The 24007-nt window shown below is 43.4% G+C and overlaps 1 protein-coding gene across 1 annotated transcript; it reads left to right on the top strand.

The window, feature by feature from the left end:
• Positions 1 to 6553: 6553 nt before the first annotated feature.
• LZTFL1 (leucine zipper transcription factor like 1) lies at positions 6554 to 19939 on the top strand. Its single transcript, XM_039837546.1, has 10 exons — positions 6554 to 6700; positions 9051 to 9175; positions 11454 to 11648; positions 12916 to 12976; positions 13842 to 13913; positions 15150 to 15215; positions 15302 to 15379; positions 17349 to 17525; positions 18320 to 18423; positions 19474 to 19939. Exons 1-10 carry the CDS (start codon positions 6698 to 6700, stop codon positions 19490 to 19492), a joined length of 900 nt encoding a protein of 299 aa, XP_039693480.1. The 5' UTR covers positions 6554 to 6697; the 3' UTR covers positions 19493 to 19939.
• The last annotated feature ends 4068 nt before the right edge of the window (positions 19940 to 24007 follow it).

Raw genomic sequence — 24007 nt, 5'->3', positions numbered from 1 at the left:
TAGGGCAGAAGGACATAGAAGGTTCAAAAGGTTACAGTCAGGTCAGAGGCAAGGTTTAAGAAAGTATAGGAGTTGGTGCAATGCTCAGACAGTTGGTGATCATTTCTGAGAGGGTCATTTCTGAGTTCGAGATTTCAGCACTGCCATGGAGCAGCTGTGGGCTATGATGAGGTGCAGGGAACAGGGCAGGTGCTAAAGTGACATAGAGCTTAAGGTGGCCAGAGATCGGCAGGCAGATCCAGGATAAAGCCGTGCTGGATGGGTCATTATCAGGCACGGCAAGACAGGGTGGAGCTAGATGTCACCGGCCTCGAGTGTGCTAGAATGAGAGAATGAACCGGAAGTTGATAGAAGATGGCTGATGGAAGATAGGCAGCAGTGGGTAACTCGAGACACGAGCTGGTTGAGGGGAGGGTTACTAAGTGACTATGAAGGAGACACAGATCACCAGTGCCACTGTGGGTTATATGTGCTGAGGGGAGGAATGGTGGGAAGGAGGAAGAGCGGTCAAGGAAAAATGCTGAGAATCCTATGACATCTAGAAATAGAAACTGTGTTCTAGAAGATGCAGAGGAAGGTGGAGGGGGCAAGTGTTGACTAGGGTTGCTAACAAACAATTCGGGGATCCGGAAGTGAGCACATGAGGATTTGGGGGGTCGGGGGCTGGGAATCAGGGCATCAGAAAATGGCTAGGAGGATGGAATGGTCCACATGGAGCTTCCAGGTGGTATAGTGGTCCTCGCTGTGGCTGTGCAGCCGGGAGCTATGAGAGCCAGATGATTGGGCCTGTCCACTCTGTCGAGCTGAGAGACCATGCGCCTGGCTGCTGGCCTCTGCATTCATCCATATCCCAGCCCCTCTACCAAACAGCCGTGTCACCTCGTAAACGTTACCTATGCGCACTAAGCCTCGATTTTACCCCTTTGGTAATAAGAGTAGTAATCATAGTATTTATCTCATGGGGTCGTTTTGAGGATTAAATGAAATATTACATTTTAAACATGAAGCTTTTGTTCCTAAAACACAGTAAGTATGCAATAAATGATAACTATAATGACATGTCATAGGTGTAAAAATATGTATTCTTTTTAAAGAAATCTTCACAATATTGTAAATTATAAGTAAAAAATACACTGGACAATCTCTGAACACAGAGACAACAGAAACTTCTTATGTGAATACACGCAGAGATCTCAGTAAAAAATAATAATAACAACTCTATGGTTTCAATGGTTTCTCTCACACAAAATCAAGTATAGAAATTCATAGTTTACTTTAAATCTCTTAAAATGCAAAATTATTTCTGTCCTATACATGCAGATATTAAGATTTTGTGTTCTCTTCTCATTTTTAAATAAGACCAACTTATACGAGATAAGAACAATGAAGGACCGTTTATCTCCAGTTCTAATCACTGAAGGTTTGGTTTGTGTGTGTTAGATGTCCAGGGCAATTCTCCTCAGGTTTGTCCATGACAGTTTAATAAAGCTGTCCCTGTCACATTTCTCCTCTTTGCAGGCTGACTGTGTGCACGTCAGATACAGTCGCCCCAATAAAGTGACCACATTAAGTGGAAAGAACTACCTTTCACACTACATAGCCTGGAGAGCAGGGACCTTGTTTCTTTGGGCTTATTATGGCCCAGCCCTTGCTGGGGGGGCTCAGGTAGATCCTATAATAAAGATGTCTTCCTTCAAGGGGCCTGAAATGTAGCGGTGGGAAAGACGAACACGTATAAAACTAAGATCGACATTTCCTTTTGCCTTCATTCTATTTATCCATCTCACTGAGAAAACCTCCGTTCGTGAATCCAGCTTGCACCGGCCCATTCGGACCTTCCCAAGCAGACCCCGTAGGCAAAAGGTCCTGAGCAAATTTAAGTCTGTTTTTCCAGTCTCTAAGATGGGATGCAATGGGCGAACACCTTCACACTGACAGTAGTCCAGGTAAACATCTAGCGAAGATCACAGATCCAGCGGGCCTGCATTCCTGAATAAGACACTAGTACAGGTACTCTGAAATAGTAATGGATCTACGTGTACATCTCTGGATGCTTCTACTGCCTCGCCCGATGAAAATTCTGGTTCCTTGCTCAGGACAACGTTCTCTCTCTCACAACTATCACGCCCACCGACAGCTCTTCCACATGCCTTCCAAAGCCTGGCCCAATTTCCTCTGCCTTCTGAATCCCTCCTGCATGTCTCCTGTCCACTTTCAATAGAAGTGACCTTTCCATTCTCCGAGCTCCCACACCACACACTGCCTGCTTCGAGACTGTTCTGCAAGCTCGAATTTTCCCTTGACTTGATAATAAGGCCGCAGGCAAAAGGGACAAATCCCACCTTGCTCATCGTCCGCTTGCCCGCAGTGTCTTTCACGTATCCAGTCTTCCATGAACAATCGCTGAATGCAAAGCCTGAGCTTGCTGGTCTAACTCAAACATAGATGTGCACATGAGGGTATGGTTAAGGATTTGATACGTTGCACCATATTCATGGAAAATTTTTCTTGCAAGGAGGTTTCCTCGCAACCAATTTCTGACTTGTTTTTGATGGTTTTGGTGTTTGTTTCTCTCGGGGGTTTTTACTGTGTGAAGATTTATCAGTGAAACTAATCTATCTTTTGGGCTAAGAAATTAGCGCCATCCACACAATCTTAAAGGGAGTTGTAGTATTTTATGGTGAACCACTTCCTTGCCTGATCTCCTTTAATGCATATGATAGTGATTTTACTAATCTAATTTGTCAGCACCCTCCAATACTCTGCTGGTCACTGGAGCATTTTGAAACCAACTGACTGAGAGAGCAAACAGAACCAAAAATAGCATCTTGCCGCTAGAGACCCATTCAAATGCGGTAGCTCTTGTAAAGACTCTTTCGATTCTGGATTCTTCCCTTCTTTAAAGTCTTGGCTACTTTCTCAGGTGTGTCTGGGCAGGGTGGGGGAAGATGGAGAGGACCCTGTAGTATTACACGCAAGATGCCATGTTCCAAAGGCTCTGCCTCCTTCAAGACAATCCCCCAAAATGATTTTCGGCTAACCATCTCCCACCTACCAGTTCAGTCTTCCTCATACTTTCCTCTTTCCCATATAACCACTTCAAGATTTTTGCCTTTTCCGAGTACCACCTGTATTTTTTTTCTTAAACATTTTAAAAAATATTTTCTTTTTACTTAAATAAAGCCTCACCAACCTCACCTGAATCCCTACTGCTTCTCTCCGATTCTCACTATCATGCCCACAGAACCTTGCACGAAAAAGGGCTTTGTAAATAGTGGCAGAATGAGTGAATCTGTCAGCCATGCTAAGACCATGATCACCTTCGCATCCCTCTAGTCTAGCTTGTAAGAACCCCAAAATGGGTGGTGCCAGTATCGTGACAGGTAACTTATAAACTCCTAAGAGCCTCATTTTGTAATAATCTAAAAAGACAGAGTTGTCTTCATTTTACTTATGTTGAACTATGCTAAGGGGTATTTAATGGCCTTGTTTGAATGCCTCCCGTCCAGTCCTTCCAAACTGACACACACATGCGCACCACACACACACACACACATTTTTAAAATCGTCACAGCAATTAAAAAAATAGAGTGAGACTAAGAAGCTCACTATTAAAGTGGGGTGGAGCTGTTCTCCCTCACAGCTCGAATTGTTTGCTTTGGTGATCAACCCAAGCTAGTAAACAACGCAAAGCACAAGTTCAGCCTTTTCATGAGCCAAATTCATCAATTTAAGACCGTATTTGCTGACACTATTTGAACAGCTTATGTAACAACATGCAGCTCAGCTGGGTAGCCTGGCTAAAAGTGATATCATAACATCCTTGAAACAGAAGATTTTAAATTAAAATAGGATTTTAAATTAAGATAACTAGCTGATGCAGCTTTGCAGAAAAACTTAAAAAATCCCCAAGCTCCAAACCTACTACTTGCAAACGAAATGTTTGCATTATCCACCCACTGCTTTGGCCCTCCAACTTTAATAGCACTTAGCAAGCACAGGAGGTTGCCTTAAGAAGACACACACACACACACACACACACACACACACACAATACTACCACACACACACACACGGTTCCTTAGAAATGCAAACTGATAAACAACTGTGCTTACTTAAATGTCATAAAAGTGTTTGTGAAATTCCTTCTTCATCTTGAATCCACAACACCTAAGAAAATGACCTTCTTTCCCTCCGAATTCAATGAATGTCTATGCAGTAAAGGAACCGGGGATTGTGAAGATTAACTATGAAAATGGAGTGCCTAGCCCATAGTAGGCAACTATTGTTATCAGATTCGACACCCACTGAACAGAAATGTGAGATGACATGGTAAAGTAGAAATTCAACTGAACTTCGAGGTGGTTATAATTGGGAGTGGGGGGTACAGTTTGAGAACCAGCCCTTGTAGATTTTGAAGGGAGACAGATCCTGTCCAGATGCCACTGGAAGGCCAAAGTGAAGCTGGGCACAGCCAAGCCAATGCCCCCAGACCATCCTTCCGTGCCTGGGAGTGCTCCAGGTTTCACACGGGGGAACCCTGTCAACTGTTCTTGTCACTGAGACTTGAGATCCTTCCACGGGCAAGTGCCCGCATATCATCCCTAGATCACCACGGTGGACTGTGCCCCAAGATTTTGCCAAGCCCCATTCAAATGAGCAAATTGCTCCTTCTCCCCCTGCATTTCCAGTCACGACACACACATAACCTCCTGCGAACAGAGGGTGAGGAACCTTACATGCAGATGGGTGGGGACAAATTTGGAAGAGCCCTGTAACTTGTATTTGAGTGCGACTAAATGTTCAAGAAACTCTTGCCAGCAATCACGAGATTTGGGTTCCAGACCTGGCTCTGCTGCCTCTATCGCTGGACAAGACCCTTTACTTTTCTGAGCTGACTTTCCTCATCTGAAAATACTATTTCCTTCTAGCGTTTACTTGTCTGAATTGAAATGTATCCATTTCAATGCCTTCCATTTTATTGTATGGACCATTTAATAAATGTGTTTTCCACACTGCACTTCTTTATCTAAAGACGTTATCTCTTTGTAAGTTAGCTTTATTCTACAGAATTTATCTGCTGCCACTTTGTTCTAGCCATGAAATTTTCAAGTATAAAAAACTATTGAGCTCAGTTCTTGGGACAACGAAGGTATGTACATAATTTGGTACATCATTTAAATAAAATGAATGTGGCAAGAAATGAAAAAAGAAAAATGAAATTCTTGAAACCAGAATATGATTTAACACCCACTGGATGAGAATAGCTCACATCTGCTTTCTGGTTTTGCTCTTGAAAACATATTTACATTCGTTTCATCACAGGCTCAAGCTTCAGATGCCCCCACTCAGCCCTCTGAGGTCTTGAACATGTGACCCTGGCTCTCAGCCTCTACAGCCATAAATTAATCAGGTGGAACCAGGTCTCTCAAATTCTTTCTAGACTTTTAGGTCCTAGTTATGATCCATTTTAAGTTGCACCACGTAGTGGCCAAAATCGACATAAACCCAAAAGGCATTATCTAAGTTACCATATCTATTCATGAGTCAGGGTTAATGCCAACCATATCTCTTCAGTTTGAAGTCTCCCGGACCCTCAGGGAGCTCGCCGGCTCTGTGCTCGTTATTTCCGTGTCTACCTCAGTGTTGATCCTGCTGAGCTCACTTCTTACCTTACTTATTGCCTCCCCAGTGATTGCATCTGGCTCACGTTTCTGTCGTCAGAGCCTGCTGAAATGCCTACTCAATGGCCTATGCCGACTCAATGGCCTACGCCCACCCGAGCGCCAAACTCCTGGTATTTGCAATAATAATCTCTCTCATCCTACGCCTTTGCCTCTTCTAAGGCAGTGTTTCTTAGAGTGGTCCGTGGTCACTCCTGGAGTCGATAAAGATGGCAGATGCCAGGACCCAAGTTAGACTTCATGATTCAGATTTTTCGAGCCAGAGCATCGTTATTTAAACAAACTTCCCTGATGATTTTAGGCATAATAGTTTGAAATTCACTGCTCTTACAACGACTTCGTTAGCTATTTTTAATGAAAAAGGTGTTATATTGGAGTTCTTTTGTTTTCGTTTTTGTTTTTAACCAGGAATATGAGCGGGGGGAAAAGGGCGAGGTATTATGAGGGTCATTCCAATCTCTATCCAAGAACCTGGGAGCGCTGGTGCTGTCGGCCTGTCGCGACCGAGTAGGAACTCCCGGAGAGAAGTCCCGGGCGCGCGCGCCCGACGCCCCAGGAGACAGTCGAGAGGTCGGGAGTCAGACGTCGAGGCGACGGTCCTCGGGACCGCCAGGCCCCGGCAAGTGAAGGAAAAGCCCTTCGTGGCAGTCGAGACCACCAGGCACCCTTGAGCGGCCGCTCCAATCCTGTTGCCATTGGCAACGGCGACCGGACCCCCCCCAAAGTCAGCGTGGCGCGAAAAGGTGGAACTTCCGGGTTCTGGACGCTAATGCGCATGCGGTGGTCGGTCAGTCACACCGCACTTCCTGTCGCGTGATCTTGAGGGCCAATAAAAGTGCCTAACTCCAGAGTCACGTGCCTCCGTTTCCATTAGCAACCGGAGGCTTCTAAACAACCCGCCCTCCCTCCCCATCTTCTGTGGTCCAACCACCCTCGGCGATCGCAGATTTAACGAGGCTCCGCCTGACCTCTGCGCTCCTCGGGGCTGCGGACTCCCGCCCGCTGCCGCCGCCATGGTGAGTAGCCGGTCCGCTGGCGCCGCACCGAGTAGTGGGCAGTGGCCGGGGCCGGAGACGCGGAGCTGGAGCTCCGGAGTGATGGCGTGGCCTGCAGCGGGTTTGAGTCGGCCCCTGAACCTCCCTGAGGAGAGTGGGAGAGCTCAGTGAACCTCGGCCAAAGCCCTTCCGGGATAGTGCTAGGTGAAGTCGTCTCCTAGCAGCCTCGCTCCGCCGTATCGTTTTATGTCTATTCCTCGCCCCTGCCCTGGGTGCCCGGGCCAAGTCACACCTCGCAGGCGGACGGTGAAGAGAGCTGGCGGGGACCGGCTGCAAGCCGAAGGCGCAAGGCGGAATCTTCGTTCGGTTCCAAAAATTCTCAAGTTTTTGCGCACACACGCGCGCCCTTTGGCAGCATGAACGAGATGTGTTAACGAGCCGAGGTGGGAGAATGTGATTGAATCCAGCTTTCTGATGTGACAACGATTTTAAGAGTCCAAGGCCCCCGTTTTACAGCTGAAGAAACTTAGGTGATATTTCGTTGGTTCTGACCTGTTCAAAAGAGGCCCCATTTTCTCGCATGCTCAAACATATCCCATTAACCTCTCCAGCGGATATACCATGCCAGCTTAACTAGCAACCGCACCTAGAACATTCCACTGTACTGAAGTGTTCGGAAAAAGGGATGAAACCAGAGTTGGGGCACCACTGAAATGGGGGCGAAAAAGATTTGGTGGAGCTGTTCGTGGTACGGTTGGGGACACACATCTGTGGGTCAGCCTGTTGGACTTGAGAGTCATAGGCGTATAGGTCTCAACTGAAACCTTGAGCTAGATTATATCATCAAGGAGAGGATAGAGACAAGACAGGGCCCTGGGAAATACAGATTGTTTAAGAGACAACCCCAAGAAGAGGAGCCTACAAATGAGATCAAGAAGGAAAGGTGGAGTTAGCTGCCAAAGAATGGAGCAGGTCAGCTGAGAACAAGGCATCAGCCATGTAGTTGGATTTGTAATTAAGAAGTCGCTGGTGAGCTTTACAAAAGCATGTGGGTTTAAGGACTACATGGTAGAAGGGAAGTAGGGAAATGCAGTGGTAGCTAGAGGGAATCTCAGGGGTTTGGGTTTTGTTGTTGTTGTTTTTAAGCATGAATGAGGTTTATATACATAATCTTCTCTATAGTCTCAAGGGAAGAAGAAACCCATAGAATGTTGAGAGGGGGAACAATTGTGTAAGTAAAATTCTCCAGGAGTTTGAAAGAGAACCGATTAGGCCTCATGAAGGAGTGGCCTTCAAAAGGAGAAATACTCTTTAAGTTCATTTGTCGGGCACATGTCTGTCGTGTGCTGGGCACTTTGAGAGGTACTAGTATATCTCAGAGAGTCAATGGACAAGGTCCTGTCCCTTGTAGACATGTCCTAAGGAAAATGGGACTGCCAAGAAGAGGTGGGGATGTATGTGGGTACAGAAACGCCATGGTAAAGGACTTGGGGGGTGAAGGAGATCATGCTAAATGACCTTGGTGTTGGCTGCCACAATGTGGGAAGCCACCCTGCATGCTGAGAGTGAGGGGTAAGCCTGGAGAGAGGCTTGGAAGTTAGACCTTTGTCTCCCATAAGAAGGCTATGATAGTTCAAGTTATTCTTAAAATAAAGATAATTCTGACTCATTTAGTCTCCTACAGTAGATGTTCAATTTTATAATTTCCTTCTTTAATTATCATTATAGCTGTAAGATGGAAAAGAATTTCATTAATCTCTAGCACATAGTTGTCAAGCTCTCATCTGGTTTAAAAATCAGGACCAATTAATAGCTATTTCAAAACCAAATATATTTTTTAAAGTTGTATTAGATAGGGTAAGTTAAGTGGCTGTCATAAAGATCCAGAAAACAGTGGCTTAAAGAATACAGAAGTTTATTTTCTCTCACTCAACAGCTACCTCACTGCTCATTTCAGGTGAGTAGGTCACCACTCCTTCATGAAATCACTTAAGGATACGGTCCCTTTCATTTTGCTCCACCAGCCCCTAGGGCATGGTTGCAGTCTGTGTGGTTCAGCCGAGCCACCACCACTTTCAGGTTTTAGAGAATTAGGGTGTGGCAAAGATGCGCCCCCTGTCTCAAGGCCCAGGCTTTGGAAATAGCCCTCATCTCGTCCACTCACATCCAGTACTGAGTAGTAGTCACGTGGCCACATCTGCCCACAGGAAGACTGGGAAGTGTCCCCTAGTTGGGTAGCCATGTCCCAGGAAGAAGGGAGGAACAATTTAGTGGACATCTAGCAGTCTCCACCACAGGATATCCTGTGTGTTTCCATTGTTGGTTCCTTTATTACATCTTCAAGACTGACAATTACTTCTCTCTCTTTCAGGCAGAGCTGGGCCTAAATGAGCACCATCAAAATGAAATTATTAATTATATGCGTTTCGCTCGTTCAAAAAGAGGCCTGAGACTCAAAACTGTAGACTCCTGCTTCCAAGACCTCAAGGAGAGCAGGTATCAGGAGACTGTCAGGGAACCTAATGGGAACGGGGATCCCTTCTGACGGCCGGGGTGGGGATGCTGTAGCAAAGACCACACAAACCATGGCCGGGGTTATAGTGATTACTAATCCACTGAGAGCAGCTACACTAAGCCTCGTAGATATGTGAAACTCAAAAGATTGGATTGCGGTGGGAGCAGTCTGTTACCAAAGATGCATGGATGAGGCGCATGTGATAATTAAGAGGTCGCAGAGTTTCAGGAGGGCAGTCAGGAAAGGGCTTGCAGGATTAATGATTGGCTTGTTGTATTAAAGATTCCAGAACGTTAATTACCGAGTTGTTAATTAAGATTAGAGCCATAAGATATGACAATTAGCAAGAAAACACCTGTGAAGTTCATATTGAATTAAGGGTGGGGAAAACAGCAGGAAACCGTGCAAAGCTTTCTGACTGGTACCAAAATTGTTAACTGGTTTCGTAGCAAGAGATGAGAATTAGTTTGGTTGGAACAATAATGGAAGATAAAGACCATACAAAATTTACGTTTGATCTGGAAGATAATAGGGAAACCAAAGAAAAAGACTGAATAATAAAGAGACATCACATGACTTAGGAATAAGACTTTGGCACACTTAAATGTCAGAGAAGACATAAATGAAAAAGGCCTCCAAGTCAGCTACAACTGTCATAAAGCCATGAACTTCACTCGGTAGCAGAGACCTGCAGCCGTAGACCATTATCTGTTCCATCCATTAATTTGGTTTCCTAACCCCCAGCAGATATAAGCAGCAATTTAATTGTCAAGGCCATGGGACGGCCAGAGAAGGTGCTTCATTTCTTACTTTATGCATCCGAGTACCTTAACTGCTGTTCAAAATAATGAACTTGGGTTGCCAATAAAAGCAGATTTTTAAAAGCAGATTTGATATGTTCTATTAAAGAATAGAAAGGCTGTTAATATATTTAGTAAGGACTTTCATCAGAAATAAGTCAAGTTTTGGTTTTTTAAGAGTGGTTAAATTCTGCTGGCCAAACGAAACATTAAAGAATAGTAAACCAAATAATATTAACTTGAGTATAACTTTGGTGCACTTCCCTTCACTAGGTCCTTTTGGAATTGAGGAAGAAGACGAACCTGGGTTTGGGGCCCTTGCTCTTCATCTTCTGAGTGTCTGGGACAAGGGACTTTGAGGACAGAGGCAGGGGGAGGACGGGATTGGGTTACTGTGAAACTCGTTGAAAGTAGGAGGTGCGCATTTCTCAAGGATGCTGCTTTGGGGCATGTTAGAAATGATTGTGTGGTTGAGTCACCTCCAGTGGGACCACGGGCATGTCACCGCCACACACTGAGCCTTTGTTCCCGTCTGTAAAGTGAGGGCATTGAAGAAATGGCTCCGAAGTTCCCTCCCAAACCAAACACATTCTGTGAGAGAGCGGATTTTTACCACAGTTGTGGATGCTGGTGTTCATTTTTATGGAGTGGTCAGTGGTCTGTGAAGCTTTAACTAAAATAAGTTCATTTTGGAGTTGGTTTTTTTTTCTTTTGAGTCTCAGGAATGCTCGGAGAAGCAATATGTAGTTACCGTTGATTTTCTCATAGGCGTTTACTGACAGCTAAATAGTTCATACAATTTTCGAAATGCCAAACAAATGGAAAGAAAGGAGAAATTATACCTTCCAGGTGACTTTCGAAATTACTAATTATGATAAGACTAATTTTAGTGGAAAATATAAAGTACAAAAGATTTTTAATCTGAAAAAATTAAAGAAAAAAGGAAATAGTTGGGGGGAATGTCTCTGAGCATGTGCTTATCAAAGAATGTCCACATTTGAATAGTGAGCCACAATTTAATTGTTCAAGAGACTTTAAAATTTAATCCAGTATCAATTATTTTCAGTCTTCTTTATTAATAAAGAAGACAGTTCCCAGAGAGGTGTTCACAATAACCCTTCATTCCCTATATCACGGGTTCTCTCTTTCAGGCAGGCTGTGGACCGGTACTGGTCTGTGGCCTGTTAGGAACAGGGTCACACAGCAGGAGGTAAGTGGCTGGCGAGCGAGCAAAGCTTCATCTGTATTTGCAGCCGCTCCCCAGCACCGGCATCGCTGCTTCAGCTCCATGAGGTCATCAGGCTTTAGATTCTCATAGGAGTACCGGTCCCTGGCCTGGCGCCACAAAGGTTGGGGACCGCTAGCCTAGATGACATGAATGTGGGTTTCTTCGTTTTGTTTTGTTTTGTAAACAGTTTTTGTTGTTTATGCAGAAGTTTTGGATGGGGTTGTTTTTCAGGCTGGTGGAGGAGACCTTCACCATAGACGAAGTCTCCGAAGTGCTGAGCGGGCTGCAGGCTGTGGTCCACAGCGAGGTGGAGTCCGAGCTCATCAACACGGCCTACACCAACGTGCTACTTCTGCGGCAGCTTTTCTCGCAGGCTGAGAAGTGGTACCTCAAGCTACAAACAGATATCTCTGAACTTGAAAACAGGTAATAAAATTTGTACCTGCAGTTATGACAATGGAGGCCCAAGCATAGTCTTAAAAGTTAGCGAATGTCTTTACTGCTGCTTTTCTTGGGGCAAGTGCCTGAGAAAATTTGAGTAGGGCAACAGCAGAGCATCCGGTTACTGAGTGGTCTCTTACGCGCCGCTCGGCATCCCCTCCAAAGCTGTCTGTTCCTGCTGTTTCTAGGTGTTATAAAGGCATTCGAGATATATGAAATCACTTTTCAGGTTATTAATAATTAATCATTACGATATCGTTGTTAGCCTGATTGGCATTATAATAAATCTTTAGAGATAGGTCAACTAGAAAATGGAGATGAAACATTTCAAAAAATATTCAGATATCATCAGACTAGTAGTATTGGAAATTTTTTTCCTAAATAATTGCATTTTAAATTATACTTATCTTTAAAATAGAAAATGTAAAAAGAGAGTTTTACAATCCGAATACCATCAAAGAATTCGGTGAATTTAAAAAGCACGGTAAAATCGGTGAAATTGAAACTCATTCTAAGAAAAGTCATGCCAGAAATCAGGAAAGACTGGCCGCCGAACCCTGCGAGCTGTTCTCCAAATGCAGGGCAGTGTTGACGTTGGGCAGGTCCCCAGTAGCGAAGGGAAACCATTCAACTTCACCGACTGGCAAGAGGGTGCGGGCGAGCAAACGCCCCTGTTACGAGGCTTAGAAGAGTCGTCACTGCCATTCACTCTGTGGGTTTTTGTGTGGTTAGCTCTCATTTACCTTTGCAAACGGAAGAAAATAACCGTGTGGATCACGCCAGACCATCTTTCTGGAGACCGTGTCATACTCTTTCTCAGTATATATGATACTCTCTTTTTCAGTAGATATCACAAAGTACTGTAATTCCATTTTGGGGAGGCTACTCTATTAAAATCAGTTTGTCTTTCTTGAACATCTACTAGCTAACAGTGTGTATTCTATAACAAAGCTGTCTCACCGTAGCACCTCAAAAATATAGAGTTGACTACAAATTTCAGACATATTGGTATTAGCATTATAGTTTAGTTCTAGATAGCATATTGTACACTCAGTAGGTGCAAAATACTGGGTGCTGTGGGAGATTCAAGTGGAGTCCACGCAGTTTGGATTCTCAACCATTAGTGCTGAGTTTTGTTCATCTCTGTTCTCTCCAGCATGTACTAGATTGGTGTGAGTGGTTTTATTCTTATGTGTGTGATACAATTCTATTTTAAATAAATGTTTTTTCCATATTTGCTTTTATCTTCAAGAGAATTATTAGAACAAGTTGCAGAATTTGAAAAAGCAGAATTTACATCTTCAAATAAAAAGGTAACTTTTGGTCACTTTAAGTCCATATCTTAATAGCCAGTATTTAAAATCCTTAGGTTGCTCAGAGCATTCAGGGGCTAAGGTGAGAACTCTCAAGGAAAAGCATTCAAGAGCAGAATTCAAAAGCTGTTCTTGTTCTCTCTCGCTCTCTCTCTCTCTCACCTGTTTTCCTCATCTGTCAAGTGGAGGCCGTGCTAATGGTTACCTACCTCTCTCATTAACCATTCTCGGGATCTGCGTCGTATAGATGCACCACAAGCTTCCTTGGTGTTGGATGGTAATTGCTGCCGAGACGGACCCGTGAATATGCACATACAGAACAATTCTCCAATTATTCCTTTAGAATATATTTCTGACATTTCCGGGTCAGAGGGCATGGATTCTTTTGCTTTTAAGACACATTGCTAAACTGCGGGAACATTTATGGCAAGGTATTCTTCATCTGCAGTGTGGTTCCCTAAATCCTCATCAGTATTGCAGGTTTCCCCAGAGTCTGGGTCTGTGCAGAGACCTGTGTTTCAGCTCCCAAAGGCTAAAGCCCAGTCCTTCGAGGCTACGATTTATGTCCGCTCTGGCTCTGAGCGCCTAGCCCCCTTTCCCTTCCATCTGTATTGTTTTAGACAAGATACGGAGCGGACGGGTTTCATGTTTATCTCTAATTCGTATTGGGCACCATGGGCCAGGCATCATCCTGGGCATTGGGATGTAGCAGAGAACAGGACCAGTGAGAACCCCCACCCTCTTGGAGCTGACATCCCGGGGCATATGTTTACCTGGTGTCTCTACCTAGAAAGTGCCAGTGTTCAGGGATCATGCGTGATTTATCCTGCGGTGGTTTCAGTTTGGTTTCTGTATTTCATTTCAGCCCATCATAGATATCATAAAGCCGAAACTTGCTCCACTTAACGAAGGTGGGACGACAGAACTCCTGAACAAGGTAATGCTGCCGTCATTTTGAGAAATGGCACACCCTCTCTTGTGCCCTCCGGTCGCCTGCACAACTTGAGAGTGGAGGCTGATTCAGGCTTTGGTCCGCGGAGGGCGATTAGTCCGTTGCAGTTGTTTGACGTAATGGTACCCGGTGGGCCAGAAGAGGGCACACTTACCTTCCAGAAAGTCTGAAGCAGCTCCAGGTCACATGTTTCATGGTGAAGTGAAGAGCATGGAATTTTTGACAGCGTTTATTGATGGATGTTAGAAGTTTATGGGCTGTGATAGCAATTAAGGGAATTTTGTTGAGAGATTTGTGAAAATTAATTACCAACATACAAATAAATATTCTTCGTGATTCCAGTATTGTTAACATCACGCAGATGTTGTTAGATAAAAAGCAGTATAATACCTGACCTTTTGCCCTCAGAAACCTTAGAGTTTCATTGGGAAGGGAGAACTAATCTTCAGGAAACAGATAAGAGAATGCTAAGGTGTGTGCCACAAGTGCCACAGGTGCCACAGGGTGGCAGAGAAGACACAGTTCTGTGTGGATGAGAGCAGTTGAGGACAGACTTTTGGGTAAGGCAGGGCCTGAGCCGGGCTGAAGAGTAAAGATGGGTTAAGTTGTCAGAGGCAGGAGGAGGGGGCCCAGCAGGCAGGAGGACAGAATAGGCAGCTGTCAGAGGCAGAGGGCAGGCCGGCCTGATTGGAACAGCAGCGCACTGACGGGCCGGTGTGTGTGTTGGAGCGTAGTAAGAAATAAGGCTGGACCGACAGGTGACTAGTGATTAAGCTGCTTACAAGCAAAGGCATTTGGCCTCCGCTCTGTCAGAAACATTTAGGGGCTTGGGCACAGGGTAGTGGAATGCGGAAACTTGTGTTTCAGGATAAGTGACAGTGACGTGCAGCGTAGGCCAAGAACAGACCCAAGAGTTGCAGGATCAGCAAGGTGAGAGGTGGCATAGGAGGGGGACTTTGGGAAAGGCTGAAAGCGGAGGGCTGAAGAGAGTCTGAGGCTGCGAGAGAAGGAACCAGAAGTCTTAGAGCCAAAGGTGACCTGCTGGGGCTAAGGCCAGTGGGCTGTGTAGAATTGGAATATTACCGATAACCGGGGCACGCAGAGTTTTGATCTATTATGTAATTTAAGTCTGATTTTAAAGTAAATTTTTAAGTGAAACAAGTAATTTCAAGTATTAAAAATAGTTGGCTGAAATAACAAAACTTGCATTTACCCGCAAAGGAAATTTTAAGACTTCAAGAAGAAAATGAGAAATTGAAGTCGAGGCTGAAGACCATTGAAATACAGGTAACTGAGAAATACTTTAACAAGATTAGTGGGAGAGTTACTTACAGACTAAATACTGAATGTGTTTTGTTTAAACTTGATTATAGGCTACAAACGCACTGGATGAGAAGTCAAAACTAGAAAGAGCCCTGCAAGATTTACAGCTTGATCAAGGAAATCAAAAGGTGAAATCAGTTTTAGCTATCTTTTTCAGATTTGCTAGATAGAATAAAAGTATAAGCTTAATATTAAGTTTTAGTTACTGTTCATCATCCCCCGCCCCCTGCACTGGGACAGCTTGTCCAGGAGAGGCCAGGTGAGGACCAGCGCCCTCGCCTCGCCGTCCTCCAGGGCAGAGGGGCAGATGCACAGCTCACGTGCCTCCCGTGTCCTGAGAGCCCACTGGCATACAGGCTTGAATTTATTTTTTAAAAGTTTTCCCCCTTTCACTTTGCTATCCCAATTACAATGAGGAAGAAAGAAACGACGAGTTTTTAGTCATAATTGTATTTGTATGTGAGTTTTATTATGCAAAACTTATTACTTAGTTTGCCTTTCTTGATTCCGATAAAATAGAGTGAATTTGCCTGTATGAATCTTCAGATCCATCTGAAGTGTAGTGGTACACTACACTACACTACATGTAGTGGTACTTGTATAATGCAGCGAAATCCAGTGTTGATGATCCCCGGGCTTGTCTGAGTGTGATGGCTGAGTGTCGCTCTGCCTACTAGAAGTCATCTGCGCACAGCTCTGCCTCGTGGGGCCATCTGTTGAGGCTGGAAGCTGTAATAGGATGTCATTTGAGTGAATTGTCCTTGCAATGTTGGCTTTTCTAGTGGTTTTATCGTCATTGTAAATGTCTACTAGACAATCTCAAAACCTATAGGCTCGTGTTATACTTTTTCTATGGAAAATTACAAATACATACAAAAAGAGAGAGAATAGTATAATGCACCCCAGATATGCAACACTCAGCTTTCCCAGTCATTAGGCAAGGCCAGTCTGGTTTCATATTTACCTCTACTTTCTTCTCCCCGACCCCACCCCTGTTTTTTTTTTAGGCGAAATCTCAGACATTACATCATTTCATTCATAGCTAGATATCTTTTAAATAAGAGGATATTTCTTAGATGGCTAAAAAAAAACCAAAGGAAAATACATGTAATTTTCAATCATTATATACTAAGGACCACAGATGTATAAACCAGAGAGCTAAATAACTACAGAACAGCTTTATAATTCCCCCAAAGGAAAACAACTGCAAACACTTTGGATGGTGAACTTGTTTTAAAAGCTATTTTGGACTTTGCTCCAATTTTACTTTTAAGATTTTGGCAAAAGCAAGATGCATACATGCCTTCACCAGTTGCAGAAATAAAATCTTTTGAAAGATCCTATTTCAAAAATGAGCAAAGAATTTTTCTTTTGTTGATAGCACTGCTTCATCTTCATATTTAGCAATTATAGACCATTTTCCTATCTTATAAATACAACTTTTTCTTTCTGTTATAAATTTTATTCAGTCAAAAACAAGATCTAGGTAGAGAAAGGATCCAGCTGCTTGTATTAAGCTGACAAAGTGTGCAAATGTGCATATCGCATTAATATAAAAAAATTAAAATATGGTAAATTTAGCAAACCATAAAATCAATAAGCATTGATTTGGCTCTCATATTTTATTGTAAATAATAAGTAAAACGTTATTGATATAAATGCATTAATTTTCTTATTCTTCCATCTGTATATTTTAAAATTCTTCACTGGGATTTTTTGAACTCACCTTTTCAACATGACTCTTGTTTGGCCTCCCATCTCTGGAACATGCAGCCTCGTCACATTTAGGGTCTCACCTCTCTTGTTCCTCATTGGGATCCTAGCAGTTCATAAATCATGGAAACATGTTTGGAAATCGGTGACCGAGTGTCTGCCATGTGCAGGACACCATGCACTGAAGGCTGAGGGTGCACTTGGGGGGCGTGCTGGCAACTCCCCAAGGAGCTGGAGCGCGCCCAGGCTGCTGGCCCAGGTGGCTGACATGCACACGCAATACGCCTAGTTCGCCTGTGCCTCCCTTCACGGTGAATCACCATCTAAAACAGTCACTAATAAAATGTCAATGTGAAGTTATGATGACGTGTATGTTTTTCATAGGATTTTATAAAGGCTGGAGATTTGAGTGACTTGGAAAACACAGTTGCCACTTTAAAGAGTGAGTTTCAGAAGACACTTAACGACAAGACAGAAAATCAGAAGTCCCTGGAGGAGAGTCTAGCGACAGCCAAACATGACCTGCTCAGGGTTCAGGAGCAGCTGAGCATGGCCGAAAAGGTCAGATTTGTCTCTAAATGTCCAGTTAAATGACAAACGCAGTACAGAGGAACAGGGGGGACTAAGGGAGGAATTGATTGGACAACTGCAAATTCACGTTATTTTTTCTCAAGATTTTAACCAATACATGTTCTAAAGATTTGTCATTTCTGGGCGCTGAGATTTTCCCATCTTTGGCACTAAAATCTCTGTGATAATAAAAACCTCCACCCCTCCCTGTGGCATGGTGGCATGCTCCTCCACAGTGGCTTCCCTCCACGGCCCTGCTCCCTGTCGCCCTTCCCGTCCGTCCCTCCTACAGCCTGATAGAGGGATGGGTAACTTTTTAAAAAAGGATTCTATGCCTTTTTCTTACTTTATATGAAAAATGTTGAGGACTGGGTTCATTAAGGATTAGACTCTTCAGAATTTGGGAGCAAAAATTTAGCTAATTTCAAAATCCTCCTCCCATAATAGTGACACTACTTTGGGATTTGGAAAAAGATCATGCTTATTCTACCTGAAAATCAGTTTACTGTTTCAAATAGATTTCCTTTCTAGGGTTTGGTATTTCTGAGTTATTTGCTAACATTATATTTGGGATAATGTTACTATTTTATTGGCTTCTCATTTGAAAGAATGTGTTTTTAAAGTATGAATAGTCTTAATTTTATATGAGTATATTTTTTAAAGAAAGTAGAAAATATAAGCAGAAGACTAGTAAAATTAGAGCAAAAAATATACATTTTCTTTAGATTGGTTCATTCTTTCCTTAACTATTCTTTTGTAACGGGCTGACGTTTTTCACGACGCAGGAATTAGAGAAGAAATTCCAGCAGACGGCAGCTTATCGCAACATGAAAGAGATTCTTACCAAGAAGAACGACCAAATCAAAGACCTGAGGAGAAGACTGGCGAAGTAAGCGCTGCGGGTCCTGCCCCTGGGACTCTTGTCCCCGCGGGGTCTGTTCTTCGTTAGAGCCGAGCCGTGTCCCCAGGGCAGGCTGGAGGGGACTTGCTCCACTGTGTGGTCCGAGCCTGCGTGGGAGTTGGGCGAAGGGTCGCTGGCCGGGCCTCGTCCGTAACGCCCACTGGGCTGCTGCTTAGGTGCAGCCAGAACGGAGGCTCGCGTGAGGCTGCGGTCGGCTACCCTCGGCGGTGGATTCGCATAGCGGGGCGTCGGACGGGATGCACAGCGAGCGCAGGCCAGGGTTGGGCATTTCTCCTCGGTGCTGGCCTTGCAGCGTCCAAGACCTGGGCATACTGTGCCCTCAGGTGGCAATTTAGGTGCGAGGGAAAGAGGTCCACGCAGGTGGGTGCCATAGCCAGCATGGCTGAGAAGTCCACGCTCCACATAGGACTTGTCTGGCCACCTGATGCCCAAGTGGGACCACATGAGGTTACAAGAATTCCCCGCACAGAGGGAAGCCTAAAGCTGAGGCTCTCACCACGCCCTTACGGTCCCTTCACAGACCTCCTGGTCTGGACGGAGTCTGTTCAGCAGGGTCATTTTTGTCGTCAGCAGTTGCACCTGGAAACTCAGCCAACATTTTACCTTTATCAGGGTTCCAGGGGAACAGAGCTAGGAAGTGAGTCCAAGATCACATTTGTCCTTGGAGATGGGGGCTCGTTAACTACTCACATGTTCGTGTCCACCTGACCATTTGGATAATTATTGGATTTCTACTGTACTGAGCTGTCGTGTATCTAAATGCCAGATATAGAGACTCGAGTCTGACCGTATCTTAGCAGTTAACTGACCCATGCTGCCCGCTTCAGGAGTCCCCTCTAGGTCACCGTCACAGTGCTTTGCGTGTATCCGACTTCCATGTTAGCAGTGATTCAAAGTGAAAAAGGCAACGTTGCTGGTTTAGTCATAGAAAGTGTTCCAAGTAAACTTTCTTGGTAACAATAACAACAAAAGGTACTCTGACATTATGCTCTTAATTTAATTTATATTTCTTTCCAGATATGAACCTGAAGATTAAAAACGGAAGAAAATTCCATGGAGGCTGCCACCACACAACAGCATAAGCTGTTTCTCACCTCAGGCATGTATTTGGAAGCAGTTTGTTATATTCCCTCTCTTTATTTTTCTAATATTTAGACTTTGCTTCTAATATTTAGAACTAGAGTTTCAATTTGCAGTCGCTTAACTGAGACGAGAGAGACCGACAGATTCCAGTCAGTCACCCGAGATTCCCTTCTGCCCAGCTCCAGAGTCTTGGTTCAAATGCACTGAGAGTTCTCTACAGTAAAGAAGAGACTTTGGGGTAGGAAGAAGAGTCTTATCCTTTTGCATTAGTATAAAGAGTATACCTTTTTAATAAATGTTAAAGCTAGTCATATCTATACTTGTGTACCCCCCAGGGTAAATATGAATATGGAGTTATTAAAGATAGTTATTACAAATAAACCTTATTTTTAAAATGAAATCTAATTCCTTTTCTCTATTTGATCATCAGAAAAATACATGTATTTATTGAAAATGTGAATACCACCTTTTATAGGCAGCATTTTTACCAGCGACAAGGAAAATTAATAGTGAATGTGAGAATTCGATTAACTACTTCAATCTATCTAAATGCTGTGTTTATCGGCGGAGGTTCAGACAATTTTTGCAACGCGGCTCATGAGAATACTGATGGAGAAGTCAGGTACATCCTGTCCTTCTACAGTCAAGGAAGCGTCTGGAGTCAGAATAAACGTGCAGTAACCCCTCCTGACCCGCGGTTTCGCTTTCCGCCGTTTCAGTTACCTGCAGTCAATCTGTTATTTCATTAAAAATATTAAATGGAAAATTCCAGAAAGAAATGGTTCATAAGTTTTAAATTACACACCGTTCTGAGTAGTGCGATGAAATCTCGTGCCATCCCACTCCATCCCGGCCAGAACGGGAATCATCCCTTTGTCCGCCTATCCACACTGTGTACACCACCTGCCTGTTAGTCACTCGGCAGCCATCCTGCTTATCAGATTGACTGTCACGGTATCACAGTGCTTGTGTGTTAAGTGACCCTTATTTCACTTAATAATGGCCCCAAGGCATAAGAGTAGAGATGCTGGCCATTCAGATGTGCCAAGGAGAAGTGTAAAGTGCTTCCTTTAAGTTAAAAGGTCTGTACGTGTAGGAAAAAACAGAGTATCTGCAGCGTTTGGTACTGTCCATGGTTTCAGGCGTCCACTCAAGAGTCTTGGAATGTATCCCTGGCGGATAAAGGGGGGCTGCTGTGAGTTTACATTTCAGTTTCCAGAATATTTTTTAAATTACGTGTTAGATAAGAACACTTTTATGTGCATCATAAAATCAATGATCAGATCTCAGATTCAACTTTCGATTATAGTTTACTTATGCGCATCAACAGTAACTGCATTTTCAAGAGGTTTTGATTATACCATTTGCATTGGTCCTGCTTTTTCTTGAGTGATTTGGATAAATCATTAGAAATTAGGCATCGTATCTGCAGTTGTGTAATGCGGTACTATGCTGTAAGATAGTAAAATAAAGTCCTTAAGCAGTGGTGCCTCAGAAGGAAAGCGCTTTTCACACATTATTTAGAAAGTAATTATTCCCACTTCCCAAAGCTGAATGTCACAGCCTATATGAACACTAAGATAATTCCACGTCCCCAAATGATGATTTTATTCACCGTAAGAGTTTAACGACCAGAGGGTAAGGCTCGTTATTTTTATTTAAGCTTTTAATATTAGTCTTGAATTTGTTATTTTTCTTGTCTTTATGTTCAAATATTGAAGGAACAAATGAGAAGGGCTAAGATGAAAGGACACAGAGGCAGTCTTAAAAAGGTGAATTAATCAGAGGAGGCGGGAAAATCCACTAACAAGGCGTGCGTTTGCTGCATGCTCCTTCCCCACCTCACTGTTTAGGTCACTTCTCAGTTTCTGTGTCCTTTTAGGGCTTCACTGAGCATTCCAGTTTCTCCCCATATTTCTTTAGCCCAAAACTGATACTTTCTCTTAAAATCTGTTCCATTATTTATGGACCAGGATACTCTATATAATTCAGAAACGGAATTCTCGATCAAATGGCTTAAGTGTATCCATCAGAAGCCACTTAATTATTTTCTCCCTTCATCTTTCTTAGTTTGATGATGCCTGTAGAGAAGGAAGATATGTTGAGAAACTTTAATTACTAGGGAGCATTTCAGCTTGTCTTTTTGGTAGCAACTTTGAAATATTCTGTGTGGTGTGTCCCAGTTCAATAAGGAATTCAAAAGTATTTCTGAAACCTTAAAACCTTAAAATTGTGCCTACATTGAGATAAACAAATAGGACATTCTTTGACATAAATCAACATGATGATTCTTTCACATATAAATGCTTTCTATGCTCTGGTTTGGTCACAGGTGTGTGTGTGTGTGTCTGTGTCTGTGTCTGTGTTTGTGTGTGTGTGTGTCTGTGTGTATGTTTTAACTCATGCCGTTAACAAAATGCAGTTTTAAATTTTTAGTTTTTAAATATTTACCTAGTTTAGGATTTATGTCATTTAACCAAGAAAGAAAGCCTTTTCCGTCTCCATATTTTGGTTTTCTAGGAATAGTGTCCCAAGCCTCGATTGCTGATCTTTCAGCGTAATCAGCTACATAGGCTGCGTTGGTGCCTTTGGTCGAACTTAAAAATTCTAGGCTCCTGCTCAGTTATGACCCAGACCTTTGGTTGACAATAAAATGTAAAGGGTTTTCGTTACTAATTTCTTCTGTTCAACTCTTAAGTGTTTATTTCTTCTCACTATGTGTTACATTTTGAGTCTATACCAAATATATGTTGAATGATCATTTGCTTATGTCTTATAACTCTTTCTAAGGAAAATATTGCTCTACGTTGAATTTGTAATCCTATTTGATAAAGCCTTTGCTATTTGTTATTTCCATTCTGGTGAACTGAAAAGGATATATAGAGATGCTTACTTTTCCAAATGCTTGCTACCTGTAGACATATTGGATTGCAAAAAATCGGAATTAATGATTTCCTTCTACTTATGTGTAAATGCTTATATTCTAAAGCTCTGCTATTAGAAATTCAAGATATGATTTCTCTCAGAGCTTTCAGAAATAACAGCCACTCAGCAAAATATTATTTAGTATTTAGACGAAATAATAGTATTTAGACAACGATATTTGAACAAAACAATATGTAACTGCATGGAAGAAAAGATTTCAGTATTTTACAGATAAAAAACTACTGATGTTAGACAAAGCAAAATTGAGACTTGGAAATCCTTCATAATTTAAAAAAAAAATAACAGTGGGCCTGCTCTCTTATTAACAGCTCGTTAGATAGGTTTTCATGATCACTTAGAAAAGAAGCTTGCTGCCACCCGGAGCCAGCATGGGTCTCCCTAGAAAGGCACCACAGCAGACCGAACGCATTTGTCTTCCAGCAGAAAGAGAGACATAGCATGTCAGGAGTTCAGCAAGGTGCCCGGCAAGACCTACTTGTTGAAAAGGGTCTCACTTGGGTTCTCCCAAACGCAGGCCTGAGGACAAGGAAACGGATGCAGGTAGTTTACTGGGGAAGTGGTTCCACCAAGCAACTGAGACACGTTGAGAGAGTAACCCGTGTGGGCAGCTGGGGCTCAGTCCTGCTGAGGACCTCCTGAGACGCTGTATAAAAACATCGCCACATTCCTCCACTGCCTGCTCCAGCCCTCCCCTCGCCCTCGGCGAGCCTTTCTGCTGGTCAGCGTTGCTTGCCTAGCGAGCTCGCTTCCTCTCTCACGGGTCTGAGCCCTGCTTATTTACCCTTGTCACGCTGTCAGTTTCATGTTGTAAAACTTCCCATCTGCTGCTGTTCCCAAATGTCACCAAGAAGCCCGCCATGAGTCCTGGACATCCAAACGCAACAAAACGACTCTAGACACAGACTTTATACCTTTTACAAAAATTAACTCAAAACGGATCACAGGTCAAAATGTAAAACACGACACTGTAAAATTCCTAGAAGATAACGCAGCAGAAAACCTAGATGACCTCGGGTATGGCGATGACTTAGATACAACACCAAAGGCGCGATGCATGAAAGAAAGAATTGAGAAGCTGGGTTTCATTAACATTAGAAACTTCTGCTCTGCAAAAGATAATGTCAAGAGGCTGAGAAGACAAGCCACAGACTGGGAGAAAATATTTACAGAAGGCACAGCTGATAAAGGACTTTGCATATTATCCAAAACATACAGAGAACTCTTAAGACTCGCCAGCAAGAAAATAAACAACCCGCTTAAAAAATGGGCCAAAGATCTTAACAGACACTTCATCAAAAAAGGGGTACAGCTGGCAAATAAGCGTATGAAAACATGCTCTATGCCGTGTCATCAAGGAAATGCAAATTAAAGCAGTGAGTTACCAGTACACATCTGTTAGAGTGGCCAAAATCCAGACCACGGACACCCCCAAATGCTGGCGAGCACATGGCACAGCAAGGACTCTTGCTCATTGCCAGTGGGAATGCAAAATGGCACAGCCACTTCGGAAGACAGTTTGGCA

This window comes from Pteropus medius, unplaced genomic scaffold (genome assembly GCF_902729225.1).
Source record: "Pteropus medius unplaced genomic scaffold, Ma_sr-lr_union100, whole genome shotgun sequence".
Lineage (NCBI taxonomy): Eukaryota > Metazoa > Chordata > Mammalia > Chiroptera > Pteropodidae > Pteropus > Pteropus medius.
This window is presented reverse-complemented; position numbering and strand designations above follow the sequence as displayed.